The 15,195-nt window shown below is 47.6% G+C and overlaps 1 protein-coding gene across 1 annotated transcript in view; it reads right to left on the bottom strand.

Annotated features, from left to right (window-relative positions):
* Window positions 1-9,340: 9,340 nt before the first annotated feature.
* PCP4 (Purkinje cell protein 4) overlaps window positions 9,341-15,195 on the bottom strand; it is a 31,730-nt gene continuing 25,875 nt past the window's right edge. The window contains exon 3 of the mRNA XM_068545702.1: window positions 9,341-9,468. Within this exon, the coding sequence (XP_068401803.1) occupies window positions 9,341-9,468 (128 nt within the window). The remainder of the gene's footprint in view (window positions 9,469-15,195) is intronic.

Raw genomic sequence — 15,195 nt, 5'->3', positions numbered from 1 at the left:
CACGGGGGTGGATGAGATCCCTATGGTGGCTTGAAGCATTGAACGCTTTTTGATTTATGAACAGGAAGCCACATAAGGGAGCGGTAGATGGGGGTGAGAGGACCGAGTCAGTGAGTGCTGGATTGAGAGCCCGCAAGTTCGTTTAGACCCAGACAGTCACAGAAACCACTCCACAAACAGCTCCCTGGACTCACCCTCACACACCCGCCTCGGAGGTTATCGAATTAATAAAGGATCCCGATTCCTGCTTTCCCATCCAACATTCATCTCCACCAGGAGATGCACTTGGAGCTACACTGCAGTGGGAGGGCGGCAATGCTGGGGGAAAATTACAAATGCTGCAGAGTCTGCACTGCCCCCTCCCCACTCACAGCTCTGCAGCAGCAAAGCCATTCCCATGGCCACTGTGTTCATCAGCTTGGCTCCGTGCCCTAGTGCTGCAAAGGCTGCCAGCTAGCTGGGTTGCAAACAGATCACACACAAAAGAGCCTGAGCAGCACCTGAACCACGAGAAGATCTGCGGCGACAGCCAGTGCTGGCCTCAGGCCAACCTCTGCAGCAGGACACGCCTATGTGTGGCCTTTGCCCACAGTTGTGCGGCCATGGCAGCTGCTGATGCCGTGATGCTGCCAGATCACTTCAGCCATCAACACCTCCCACCTTGGGGGATCCCACAGAAAATGTGGGTGTGACGATGTTATGCAGCTTCCATCCACAGAGACCCACCCTGGTGACACGGTGATCTGCCGTTCATCTCAATGGCCTCATCACTGGGCCACCATCTTGGACCTCAACAGAGTTCTACTCGACGTGCTGATGTGTCTGCACTGTCCTTATGGAGAGAGGTAAACTGTGGTCTCCCCCTGCCAAGGGATTCTCCATTAGCTAGTGTGATAATAATTAACACACGCGTAGCAGGTAAGTTACAAGACCACACCAAGTGCTAAGGTACAAGAGATACAGCACAGAAAACACCACTGTATGGATTTCCTATTGCTGCTGTAACAAATTACAGCAAACCAGTACCTTGAAATAACACAAATTTACTATTACAGCTGTGGAGGTCAGGAGTCCAAAATGCATTTTAAGGATTGAAAATCAAGGTTTGGGCAGGGCTGAATTCCTTTTAGAGGCTCTGACGGAAGAGCTGTTTCCCTGCCTTTTCCACTTTCTGGATGCCACCTGCATTCCTTGGCTCACAGCTGCTTCCTCTGTCTTCAAAGGGCATCACTCCAACCTCTATGCCATCATCATATCTTTTTCTAACATGATCCTCCTGCCTCCCTCTGATAAGGACACCACGATTATGTTGGGTTCTCCCAGACAACCAGTATGATATCCTTACCTCAAGATCCTTAACTTAATCACATCTGCAAAGGCCCTTTTGCCATCTAAGGTAACATATTTATATTTTCTGGGGATTAGAACATGGGCATCTTTGGGGGCCATTATTTTATCTACCACCCCTGTTGGAATTTGGAGGCAAAAGGAACTCCTAAGGGCTTGAATGAATGAGGGAGGCATCATGGGGACCACTAAAGATTGTAGACCCCTAAAGCCACCCTATGTGCATAAGAAATTGGTATTTGATGCCTTGTACTGAGTGATACAGGTGTCAAAGACCGCAGGCTCTCAAGTCAGACCCAGATGAGAGATTCCACTTCACCCCTCACTAACTGCATGACCCTAAGCATTTCCTGATCCTCTCTGAGCCTTAGTTTTCTCATCTGTAAAATGGGGATAAAACACCTACTTTATAAGATTATTAAGATTAAATGAGATAATATATGTATAAAGTGCTCAGTGGCTTGCTTCAGCGTGACACACAGAAGGGACTCCGTTCCCTCCCTACCACCCTGGGGGCTTTATTATACCCACTTTACAGAGGGGGAAATTGAGGCCAGTGGAAGTTATGGTTCTTGCCCAGGACAACACCAGTGGAAGTAACTGAGTTGGAGCCAAAGCCTGGCTCTGCTGACCACAGGTGCAGGGCGGTCTGCTCCCCTGGGAAGGTAGGTTGAGAGGAGGAGCTTCCTTCCACATGGAAGGAATGACAAAAAATATGCTAAGCAGGATCCTGGATTTGCAGTGTTCAGACACGTGCTGTCCTTGCAGCCACCACAGGCTTGGAGATTTGTTTGCTTTTTTATTTTTATTTTTTGGAAGGAAGTGTCCTAGAAATGTACATGTCTTGGTGCCCATCTGTCCTGATTCTATTGTATGTCTACGCATTGTCAGTTGGGATGAATTAAAAAATCCACCACATGGCTGCCTTTCTAAGACCCTCTTAAGAAAGAAAAATGAAGCATGAAGGCTGATTTTGAACTCTGAGCACATCAAGGTCTTGCTTGGCTGTTGACTGAATGAAAACACAGGGTTCCTTTATGTCTCTCAAATATGGATCTTCATGTCCTCAAATACAATAGGAGCTGATTTCTTCAGAGTACATTCAACTTGGATATGTATTTATTCATTCACTCTCCCAGCAAATATTTAGCAAGCAACTAACTTGCCATCAAATGGATGTCTCTGACCTCACGGAGCTGAGCAGAGGATGTGACACTGATCAAAGAAGCACATAAATGCATGTGAAAGTGAAGCTGTAATAAGAGCCTTCAAGAACAGGACCTTATGTGTGGGGTGGGGGTGTGAGGGGAGGAGTTGCACCAGAAACAGTGGTGTGTTTCCTCCACCTCCTGAGCACACAGGTGGACGAATTTCCTGCTTCTCTAGAAAATAGGTGTAGCCACGTGCCTGCGTTCAGACCAGTGGAACTGCTTTGAGTCATTTCTGGGCCTGGCCCTTTACAAACCTTTGATACCATCTTCCATGAGGAGGACAGCCACGGCTCAGAACACCTGCATCAGGCTCTGCATTGAGTAAGAAATAAGCTTCTATTGGGTGCAGTCTCCTGGATTTAGAGGCTGAGCTCTTCCAGCAGTTAGTTTTATCTCAACTGCTCCAGAAGGTAACTTGTCAGCTCAGAACTAAAGCATGATAGGAGGTAACCGGATGCAAAGACTGAGGGGCAGACTGAAATGCCCTGACATGGGAGGAAGGCCAACACATCTGAAAAACTGAAATATCCAGAAAGTGAGGGGAGAAGGCACGTCAAGGAGATTGGCTTTATACTAAGAGCACAGTGAAGCTGGTGCAAGGTTTTAAGTGTGGGGGCAATAAGGCAAGGAAAAGGTGAGACAATCAGATTCACATTCTTAAAAGAATACTCTGGCTGCTACAGGGGAATGTTCTAGAAAGAGGACAGTGGGTGCAAAGTGGAGGAATCAGAGGAACGGTGAAGTGATCCCGGTGTGAGTGGTGAGGCTCTCTCCCAGTTATCAGGTCAACCCAGACCTTTGGACCAGTGGATCATTAGAGAGTGGGGCACAAGCTCTCCTGCCTCGAGCTGGATATGCTCCGTGTGTGGCTTCCACAGCACAGTGGATGGTTAAAGGACTAGGACGCGGGTGGCCGTGGCAGTACCAGAGGGAAACATGTAGTCAGGGTGATGTTTCTGGCATCAGTAAGGTACACGTGAGAACATGGCAGGGAAGACTTCTCCCAGTCTCACTGTGCTTTCACCTGCAACCAGGTGTCTCTGTGCAGGAATCCATCTCATGAGTCAATGACAGCCTGGCTTGGGACAAGACAGTCATCTCACTGGAACTCCTCAGTTCATTTCGCAGATGGGCTAGGAAATGGTTCTTTAGTTGGGGGGCTGTAAGAAAAACCCCTACCTGAAGCCCAAAAAGCATAACAGGGAAGCCCTTCTCCATCCACCCACCCTTTGTGAGCCGTCACAACTCGTGTGATGGCATTTTTCTAAACTCTCAAGCAGCAGAGACCCTGCAGCACTGGCACATAGAAATAACGAGAATGGTAGCTTCGGGGATTCAAAATCTTCATATTCACATCTGCTTTACAGGGCAAGGAGCAGAGAGAGGGCTAGTTCAGTGTTGTACTTTTGACAATCCTCTGGTTGTTTTATCCATAAACCCTGATGGGGCCTTATGCAAACCTATCATTATCCCTGCCCTGCAGAACCCTGACTCCCAGGGAGGTCACATAAAACAAAGCAACAGTCACCAGTATTCAATTAAGCATCTGTTAGCAAAAGAACAAACTACTTCCAAAAGGGCAACATGTCACCGAGCAGAGTCCACTGTCACAGCTGTGAGGAAAACGTCAAAGCAGCAACTGAGAGGAAACAGTGGCAGTGAGAACACGTCAGAGCCAGGTGGTCGATCAGTGGGGTTGTGGAGAAAGGCCAGTGTGTTATTCAGTCCAATCACATTATGGTAAAGGACTTTCGGGAGAACTGGTGAGCCCTGCCCCTGAGAAGGTGGATATTGTGGACTGAATGTTTGTGTCCCCCCAAAATTCATAGGGTGAAACCCTAACTCCTAACACAATCACGTTAGGAGATGGTACCTTTGGGAGGTAACAGGGTTTAGCACAGGTCATGAGGGTGGACCCCCATGATGGGATTGGTGCCCTTATAAGAGAAGAAGAGACACCAGAGCTCTCTCTCTCCACCATGTGAGGACACAGCAAGAAGGAGGCCGTCTGCTTAGAAACAAACGGGTGGTTGCCAAGGGGGGAGGGGGACGGATTGGGAGTGTGGGGTTAGCAGATGCAAACTATTATGTAGAGAATGGATCAACAACAAGGTCCTACTGTGTAGCATGGGAAACTATATTCAATATCCTGTGATAAACCGTAATGGAAAAGAATATGAAAAAGAATGTATATATATATATATATATATATATATATATATACATATATATGTATATGTATGTGTGTGTGTATATATATGTATAACTGAATCACTTTGCTGTACAGTAGAAATTAACACATTGTAAATCAACTATATTTCAATAAAATAAATTTAAAAAGAAGAAGAAGGATACCGTCTGCAAACCAGGAAGAGAGCCCTCACTGGGGAACCAAATCTGCTGGCACCTTGATCTTGGACTTCCAGCCTCCAGAACTGTGAGAAATAAATATTTATTGTTTAAGCCCCCCAGTTTATGGTATTATGTTATAGCAGCCCAAGCTAGGATATTGGACATTGCACAGTGACTGAAAAACCCCACCTGGACCATCCATGATTTGAATTGGAGTCAAGTGAAAACTCCTTAACATGCCATTAATATGAATCCTCACCTTAAACACAAATTCTAAATAAACTCTAATCGTAAACTTTTTCGCTCTATCTAATCTTCCCCTACAATTATACTAATTCATCGAGGTTAAACTTCAGGGTATACAAAATGTGTGCATTCAAATGTACAATAATAGGCTTGCAAGACTTGAGAAAAGACAACCCCATGAAGTTAAAATCAAACAACCCAAATAAATGACCTATGGAGATGCCTACCTCATGCATGAGATGGTTTCTCACTGTCACTTGAGATGGAAAAAATCCCTATGCCTCCCTCAAAACACAAGGATGGAGTGTAAGGAAGACAAGAAAGAACAAAGAAAGAAGCTAAAAATAATAGAAAAGAAGAGAAAAAATATTGTTAATTACAGATCATAGATAAGACTGTCTGCTTGGAAATCTTAAAGAATCCACTGAAAAATGATCAGATCCTATGTAGTTCAGTAAGATGAGTAGTTAATGAGTTAAATATACAGATATCAGTAGTTTTCCTAGAAAACAGCAAAACCAACTAGAGAACACTTTGGGGAAAGATTCTATTTAGAAGGACAAAAAAACTATGAAATCCCTAGAAACAGAACAAAAAGAAATCTGCAAGACCTATATAAAGAAAACTATAAAACTTGACTGAAAGTCATAAAATGCTTAAAGGACAATAATATAAAGACCTCAATTCTTCCCTCACTGTACCCCAGTTTAGTTATAAATTCAACGTAATTCTGCTTGTCCGTGGCATTTTATTTTTTTCCTGCGTGTCTTGGATGTTCTATTCTTGGATGTCTGTGAGACCCGAATAATTCTTTCTTTTTTTAGTTCGTGTGAGTGGGTTTCTGCTCATTTCAACCAAATGAGTCAACCTAGGCTGCCCTCCCGTCTCTTGTGGGCCCATATATCTTGGGTCTTGGATCCTCTCATGAATCCCCCTGCATCTCTCTCCACATGAACTTTTGCAGCTTCTTGCAAAAAAAAAAAGTTTGTTTTAAGATTTTTGGGCAGCTTTAACCTGCCACAATACCAGCTTCGGCCCCTACTCAACATCTCCTTCCCATTAACTGGCTCAGGTCCCATGACTCTTGGTTCAGATGCATGAGGAAAAGATTCCGATTGTCAGAGCCCACCTCTTGGGTCAGGTGCCCACCACTGGCCCAGCTGGCTACAGCCGAGAGAAGCAGAGTCCCATGAATTGGGTTGACTCAAGAGAAAGGGTGCTGGTGATGGAGGTGATGATTGACTCTTTACCTCATGGTTTATCATTAATAATCTTCCATTTATCACACACCCACAGTGAGATATTTTAAGTCCCTAACATTTTCCCATCTACCTTGCCAAGAAGATTTTATCATCACCTTGATGGTAAGGAAACCAGTTGTTCAAGGTAAACTTCTCTGAGGTCACTTGGCCGACCTGTAGGTCAGAGATGAATCCAGTTCCAAGTCCCAAGTGCTGGGGTCCTGTCTCCTGGCCTGCCCAAGTTTGGGTAGCAGTACACACACCCCAAGCTGGGGTGTGCTAATACATCGTATCTCTGGGTCTGCAAAGTTCAGCACCTCCTTCTCCGGGGCCTTGCCCTGACTCTCTTCCACCAGCCAACCACCCAGGCTATTTAACTACAACTCCCACCATCTTTCAGATGGCTGCTGAGGGTGGCAATTCCTCAGGAAGACTTGAATGATTCTCCAAGCCTGGATGAGCTATCTTCTCTCTGTTGCACTGCAGTGTGAATCTCCCCATTTTACTGTCTATTTATCGGTTCCTCTTCCCCACCAGCCTGCCAGCACCGTGACAGCACCAAGTACATACATGTAGTAGGAGTTCAATAAACATGCATGAAACGAAACTGACACCATGTGCAGCCCAGCTCGGGAGCACCCTGGAGAGGAAAGTTCCATCCTCTTCTCTGCAATGAACACTGCAGCCCACGGGAGCAGAAAGGCCCTCCAAAGGCGGGAGCCATGAGACACTGCTCTTTCCTCTGGCTCCACGAATCCGTAGACCCAACACACCCAATTCCATGCAGAGGGGGACACATTTGGAGTCTCCCCCATTGCTGTTGGCTGGAGTTTTAGACTCTCATGAATCCACCTGGGAAGTAAAAAATTAAATTCATCCCTGTAGTTCACAAGAAGTCAGCTACACCCTTGTCCTGTGATTGGAATGAAGGTGTATCAGAATCATTGAGGGGTCTCTCCAAACGTCACAGCCCTCACCCCACTCCCCTCCTTTTGCTCCCATGGGGATTTGTCAGGGAGGGAGGGAGAGTTTCCTGTCCCTTAGAACACTGGGAAGAACCCCTCCCTAGGACTCCCTGCTTTGCATGAAAAGTCCCCTCTAGGGGGAGCACCCTCACTATAAAACCAGATTTGCTTCCAGATTTGTTGAACTGTGCTGGCCATCAGGTCCAGACACATCCAGCAAGGGGATATCCCACTTCCTTTATGTGAAATATTCAGAGAATGAGGGAGCAATGGGGTTGCTGTGAGGACGGGATGTAGAGGGAATTCATCTGAATTACTTAAGCACTTGTTTTGTTCCCAACTTTCTTTACATTGGTGCTCCAGGGAACTCCTAAGAAGACTACATCACATTCATACCCCTGCTGCCTAATGAAGCTTTCTATGGAGAGTTCCCTCAACCCACTGTCCTCTTTTCAGTGGGGACCACAGGCCATCAGGAGTCCCAAGGAGCCCTGGCTGGTTGCCAGTGCTGCAATGATCCTAACTAGTGCTTCCCTAGTTGGAAACCCATCAGAGGAGCCCGAGTTTGCTCTGTCTCTAGCAGCCCCAGAGAACAGTCCAGTAAAAGGAATGACGACGATAGCACAGGGAGAGCAGCTTGGTGGTGATTTGCGACCACCTAGAGGGGTGGGATAGGGAGGGTGGGAGGGAGGGAGACGCAAGAGGGAAGAGATATGGGAACATATGTATATGTATAACTGATTCACTTCGTTATAAAGCAGAAACTAACACACCATTGTAAAGCAATTATACTCCAATAAAGATATTAAAAAAGAACTGCTTTTGCTGCATCCCCCCAAAAAAAAAAAAGAATAATTGCTTTCTTAAGCTAAAGGCAAAAATAAAACATTAAATAATACTAAAAAAAAAAAAAAAAAAAAGGAATGAAGATGAAATGCAGCTTCCACATCAGGTTCTCATGCCACCTGGGGCCCCAAGGCAGGCACTCACCCCCCCCCCCCCCCGGCTCTTGACTCGAAGGAGTATTCTCTGCATGTGACAGCCCTCTCCTCCCTGCCTACCCTTTGGGGTGTGGGAAGCAATTTACCTACAAGGTTTGCAGGGGAAGAGATGGGATGGGAGAGAACTTGCAGCTTCTCCAAATTGCAGGATGTGCTAAATAATCCTAACAGGTGGCAAATAACTCCCTGAGGGGTGTGAGGAGCTGGGGAGGGGGATGGAAAGGCAGAACAGAGAACCGCCTGGCCCTGGATCAGCACAGGTACGGAGAGCTGCAGGTGAGCGGCAGACTGGCCCTCAATAGTGGGGCATCCCCTGCAGAGCTCTGAAATGCGCCTGCTGTGTAAACCTGGGTGACTCCCCCTAAACAGATGCATTGCCCTCCCACTTCTTGTTCTCCTGGATGAGTCTTAATTCCCCAGGGAACCTTCTGACTCTTTAGCACCCCAGGATCCAGGGCTCTAATCCCATCATAAGAGGAAAATTCATCGCCATCGCCTGTCAGAGGTTAGAACTCTCCAAATGAGACAGGCACAGCTGAGAACGCATCTCCCATTCTCAGCAGGAAAGCTCCTCACAGAAGGCACCGTGTTTCAGCTCTAACTCTTAAAGGGAGAAGAAAATAGACATCTAGCCTTACTTCTAACAACGGTAACTTCCCAAGTTAATATAAAGGGAGAAGTGGAGGCAGACACTTGAATCATGCATCTCAACTCCATTTTATTACAACATCAAGGAAAATAATCAGTTGCAAGAGGAATGATACTGGAGATAAAGAGATATGAAGCGCTCACAATTGCATGGTCTATGCCTTCCTACAAGGGTATAAATATCACGGGTCTCTGTACATGCATTGCGGGACTGAGGTGCACGCGGGTATCGTGTGCAAATGATTTCCCTCGAGGGTGTTGTTCTTTTAATTTCTTGACAGGATGGTTGAAGGTGGTGTCTTCTGGCAGACTAGGAAGGGGCTCTCCCGCTAGGACTGGGACCCAGCCTTTTTCTTCTGGAATTTTCTGAACTGAGACTGAATGGCCACTGCTGCGCGTTCTGTCTCTGGCGCATCCATGTCGATGTCGAACTCCTCTTGAACCTTCTTCTGCCCATCTGGAGCAAGAAAAACACAAACATAAGGCAATCACTGAGCTGCAAGCAGGAAGACGGACAGCAGCTCTGGATCAACAAAACCTCCGGGGCACCACATGGCACCACCCCCAGCACAAGACCCAGTTTGCAAAATACAAGCCGGTGGAGTGCATCCTGAACCTTCTCAGAGCTCAGAAGCAGCATCTTCTGGCTGCCTGACCTCTACCCCTGCCAGGGAGGGACGATGAAACTCAAAGACACAGTCTCCACATCGTAGATATCTTCTGTGCATGATTTTCTGTTCTTATGGCCCCATTTAACATTAGGATTAACAGATACACACTACTATGTATAAAATAGATAAACAACAAGGACCTACTGTATAGCACAGGGAACTATACTCAATATCTTGTAATAACCTGTAATGAAAAAGAATCTGAAAAAGAATATATATATATAGATATATATATATATATATATATATATATATATATATATATATATATATATGTTTAACTGAATCTCTTTGCTGTACACTTGAAACTAACACAACACTGTAAATTAACTATACTTCAATTAAAAAATTTTTTTAAATGCTAGCAATGATGTTACTTTCCTCTGGTTTCTCATGCAGATACAATTTAAATAGTGCTACAGATATGGACCCAGTGATACAACCTCTGGAGCTAAAAAAGTCGCTGAGTTTCTGTGCACACACCCTTCTATTACCAATGAGATTTATTTATTGAATTAGGGCTTCTGTTTTTATCATTGTCACAGATGGATGACACCATTCGGCCTTCACAGTCAAGCTGGACTTTCACAAGTCTTACATTTTGTGCCAACACGGTAGGCTTCGCATTTTTTTGCTAAGGCAGAGGATTGAACTCATTCACGGTTAAGAGCATTGAAAATAGGATATAAGCCAAAGCGAAGTGATCCCCTGCGCTGATTGTCCCTTTGTGCTGTGACCTTTCCAGCTAAATGCTGAAAACAAACAAATAAATAAAACCCTCTAATCACTCCTTCGGTCTAGTGAAAGTTAATCATTAGAATCATTAAAGGCATTATTTATTTTACTTTTTTTTTTTTTTGGACCAGGGATTAAACCCATGACCCCTGCAGTGGAAGCGCAGAGTCTTAACCACTGGACCGCCAGGCAAGTCCCAAAGGCATTATTTTTTAACACAGACACAAGGACCCACCCCAGACTCAGGACTGCCTCTTTGTATGGCCACAGCGGAAGAGCTCCTGAGAACAAGACCAAGTTAGATAAATCAGCGTCCCTAGAGGTAGGGCCAGACAGCCCTACTTTTTTAAAAAGCCTCTCAGGTGATTCCAAGATGCAGGCAGAGTTGAGATCCAGCTACCTGGCTTCAGATGAAGTAACAAATAAGGTCCTGAGGTTAATTCCAGGAAGAACTGGGGGCAGAACCCACCTCTTGGCACCTGGACGGAGAGCAACCCTGCCACCCTGGGCTCACACCTGGAGCAGAGGGGCCGGACAGTGTGAAGAGCACGTCTAGCTTGGGGATGGGAAAATCGGGGGCATTTGAGGTGGGAGAGGAAGCCCAGCCAGGGAGCAGGGACAAGGCTCTATTCCTTGACTTTGTCACCAGGCAGCCTGAGTTCATCACTTAACCTAAATGTGGTCCATCTCTTCAATGCCTGTCTTAGTGCCCTTGGATGATAGTATTCAGGCAGCGGCCCCAGCACAGAGGGTAGAGGACACTGGGAATATGTGTGAGACAGGTTCCTTCTCTCCTGTTTACTCTGTCCTGTTCTCTCTCACACAATCTCTCTCTCTCTCTCTCTCACAAATAGCTACTAGATAGCTAGGTAGTTAGAAAAGATAGATGATAGATAGATAGATGATAGATAGATAGATAGATAGATAGATAGATAGATAGATAGATAGATAGATGGATGGATAGATGATAGATAGAATGATAGAATAAGTAGATAGATGATAGAGAGAGAGAGAGATGCATCTGGTTGCGTGACATTTCCTTTGTAGACCCTTGAGCAGGCCCCTCTCAATTTTCCCAGAGACTAAGCAGGTTCTGCCCGGAGCCCACCAATCCCACCTCCATCTGGGAGGAGAGGATGCTGGCTTCATAAGCCTTGCCGGACTGATTGGTCCATGACCTAAATCAGCAGAATTGTTTTCCTCTATCCCAGATTGACTGCCGAGGCCCCTAAATGCAGAGATTTTGAGTGCACCGATGTCCAGGGACTATTTGGGGCGATCTTCTTTAACCCATGAGAACCCAGATGATATGGAGAATAGTGGGATCGTCTCTTACTGCATCGGGTAACCATCCACATTTTAATCCACACTGCAGGACCATTTCTTCAGAGACTCTCTAAGGGGCAGGACCATTAGGAGGGATAGGAGTTTCCTGAACCTCAAGTTCATCCTTTAAAAATGTTTCACTAATGTTATCACATGAGCCCGGGGCTAAAGTGCAAATATCTAGCAAACCTGAAATGTGATGGCTCCAGCTCACCTGCCCACAGCAGGGAGGAGAAGCAACAGCTTCTGTACCAAGATTGTCATAAGATGGTTTGGAGACCCAAGTCCCTGTCCTCCCAGAGGAACCCTTGCATCTACTGTACCGTGATTGCAAAGGGGGAAAATGAGCTCTGACTCAACAGAAGATGGGAGATTTCTTTTTCAGATTTAAAATGTTGCTGCAGCCTGAAGCTTTTGAATAGCCTAGTTCATCTTTTCCCTTTTACAATAATGGAAGAGAACAGCAATATTATTTTTTGACACATGATGAATGAAGATGCGGAAAATTATGTATATTTAGGGAATGTATAATGAGACAGTAAGGGCGGGTCATAAAAATGAATTTCACATTTATATCTTCAACTAATATCTTCAGCCAAAAGTGATTTATCGATTTCTCCCTCGTTTGAAAAGTATTCCAGTGTTTAAAAAAGAAACCACTGATATTTCAGGAATCGTTACTCTCTCTTTACTTTGTAGAGTCAAGCATTTCTTGGGGAAGGTCTGCCATGGTTACTCCTTCTGCTGAGCCGTCCAGGGATGTGCAAAGCAGGAGGAGGACCCAGTCTGTGATGGAGAGGGGACAGCTAATTAGAATCGGTGGCACAGTGTTCAATGCGAATGATGTGAGGGCCTGGAGATGGGTCCATGTGGTCCTGGGAGCTAGAAAAGCAGAGCTCTGAGCACCCCAGACTCTGCAGGAGGGAAGGGATGATGGAGGAGAGCATCTGAGGGACCACTGCCAGTGCCCAGAGCCCCTGGCCCTGCAGAAATCTCAGTCATCAAGCTGCCTGCCGAGGCTCCCCTCCCATGTCTTGGGTGATGGTGACCACGGAAGGTGCAGGGTGGCCATACGAAAGCCTCCCTTTTCCATCACTCCAGGGCAGAGGAGAGATGCCTACCACCAGCAGCAACTGAAACCCAAAGGTAGGACCTCAGCCATGCCCGCTGGGGACAGGAAGGGCCCCAGGAGGGTGTGCTCCCTCCAGGGCCCACCCCATCCCCTCCCCCCCGCATTGTGGCTCTTCTTGGGGCGATCACTATCTTATTCTACTTCCTGCACTCCTCCCTGGTTTGTGGTCCATCGTCCCACTACAGCGTGAGCTCCGTAAGGGCGGGGACATCACCTGCCTTGTTCCAGTGGCTCAGCCAGGGCTCGGCACATAGTAGGTGTCCCACGAGTAACCGATGATTGCAAGTGAGTCCATTAATCAATAAGCCAGGCGGCTGTCCGGTGCAGGCCTTTCCTGGAGGACCTCACCAAGTCACTCACCCTGGGTGGGAACCGTTTCATTTCCACGTGGCAGGGGGTCCTCAGCCCCTCTTCCACCACCCGGCCTCTCGAGGAGGAGGCTGGGAGGTGCCATGGCAAAGCCTCTGTGGGGCATTGACCTCAGGTGACATGGGGAAGAAGAGGCGAGGTTTCTCTCTCGGATGGAAAACGTGGCCACTTGGAATGATGTCAGGAAGCGTTGTCTAAAGGGTTACAGGGAATGGTCAGGGCCGTGGTGGGAGAAGGGGGGCCCAGGCGTGCAGAGGTGGGCATCTTCCGATACTCCCACTGATGGTGGATTCTCATGCCATGGAGCTCCGGGTGGGCTAAGCCCCTCCATGCCCAGAGCAGTGCCTGCCACCAGCACCATGTCAGAGAGTAAACAAAAGGCAGGCCTCACGTCCGGCAGACACAGCTCTCCAGCCTCCTGGCGGATAGAGCTGACGCCTTCCCAGCCCTCGGACCCTCCCGCCCCGGATGAGGCCGCTGGCAGAAGCAGGGATGTGGGTCAAGGCGAGGTGGATCGGGGGTGTCTCTGCCTGCTCTGTGGCTCTCAGGAAGCTTCTTCGCTTCTCTGAGTCTCAGTTTGCTCATCTCAAAAATGGAGAAGTAAAAATAGTTTTTTAAAAGCCTGCTCTGGGAGTTCCCTGGTGGCCTAGTGGTTAGGATTCTGGGCTTTCACTGCCATGGCCCAGGTTCAGTCCCTGGTCTGGGAACTGAGCTCCCACAAGCTATACAGCATGGCCAAAAAAATTTAAAAAAATTTTTTTTAAAAGCCCGTTCCATCTAGTCACCAGTGTCATGTGCAAATCAAGGCCATGGTGTAAATTGCACGCAGGCCCAGTTGTGACAGGCAGGACTTGCTACGTCAGAGAAGGATGTGGGCAGTCACGTGGTTCTCCAGCCCAGCCAGGGCCCTGCATCCGCTCAGTGGTGAGACTTATGGATGCTTGGGCTCCAACGCAAAGGGGAAGGGATGCTTTCCAGCAGGGCTGGCCATGCAACCGCCAAACACAGCCGGGCAGGGGCGTCAGGGCATCAGGCCCCTCAGGTGGCCTGTGGCATTTGCTGGGCTTGTGCTGGGATGGTCCCCGCTCAGCAGCACAGAGCACAGAGACTTCTCCACCTAAAGAGGACTCCCAGGTCCTGTGAATAGACACCTGGGAGAGTGCAGAAGAAGGGTGGTGCTGCTCGAGGCCCTGAGGGCACCGGGCTCTGCACAGCTTCTCCATCTGAAGGGACAGTAGATCTGGGTGAGCTGTGCAGGGGGCCTGAACCGTCTTCACTTCCAGATCTCCCTGCAGCCACCCCACTTGTCCTCTGCTGCCGCTCACATCTGCACTGTGTGGGCTGCACCTGACGTTTTTATTCAGGGTCCCGATGCCTGACGTGGACAAAACACATCCCACTCGGTTCCTGGCGGTGGCTTTTGAGCCTGAGCGGGCAGTATTTCACCAGAGCACCTTGTAAACTGCCGGGGACTGAACAGTCCTTCTCACCTGTATCTGTCTGGGGTCCTGGAATTTGATCATTTCTGTGTGTCCCTCCACAAAGGAGTTCTAAAGCGTACCAGGAGAATGGTCAAGAGATTATTTATTCCAATCCGCTGGTGTGATATAAAAAGATAGCAATTGCCAACTGCCCTGGAGAATGAGAGGAAAACCCACTTCCTGACCGTAGAGCTCAGGAGGTGTGAGCAGGACCCCAGCTGCCATGTTCCGTGGACCAGGGCCCCCCACAGACCTTCAGACTTCACCCAAACACTGCCAGGACCATTGCCTGGAGCATCTGGTCTCAGAGACGTGAGGCAGTCCGAGGAGGTGAGGGTTAAAACCTATCAGGCAGGACAGCTGACTGTTTCCACCACAGTATCCGTCTACCTATCCGTTATCCAGCTCTCCGTGTCCCCACCCATCTTCTCTCTCAGAACAAAAGGCACAGCTGCAAAACCGTCCCAAGC

Source organism: Eschrichtius robustus, chromosome 6 (assembly GCF_028021215.1).
Source record: "Eschrichtius robustus isolate mEscRob2 chromosome 6, mEscRob2.pri, whole genome shotgun sequence".
NCBI classification, from domain to species: domain Eukaryota; kingdom Metazoa; phylum Chordata; class Mammalia; order Artiodactyla; family Eschrichtiidae; genus Eschrichtius; species Eschrichtius robustus.
The sequence above is the reverse complement of the archived record's forward strand: the minus strand, read 5'-3'. Positions and strand labels throughout refer to the sequence as shown.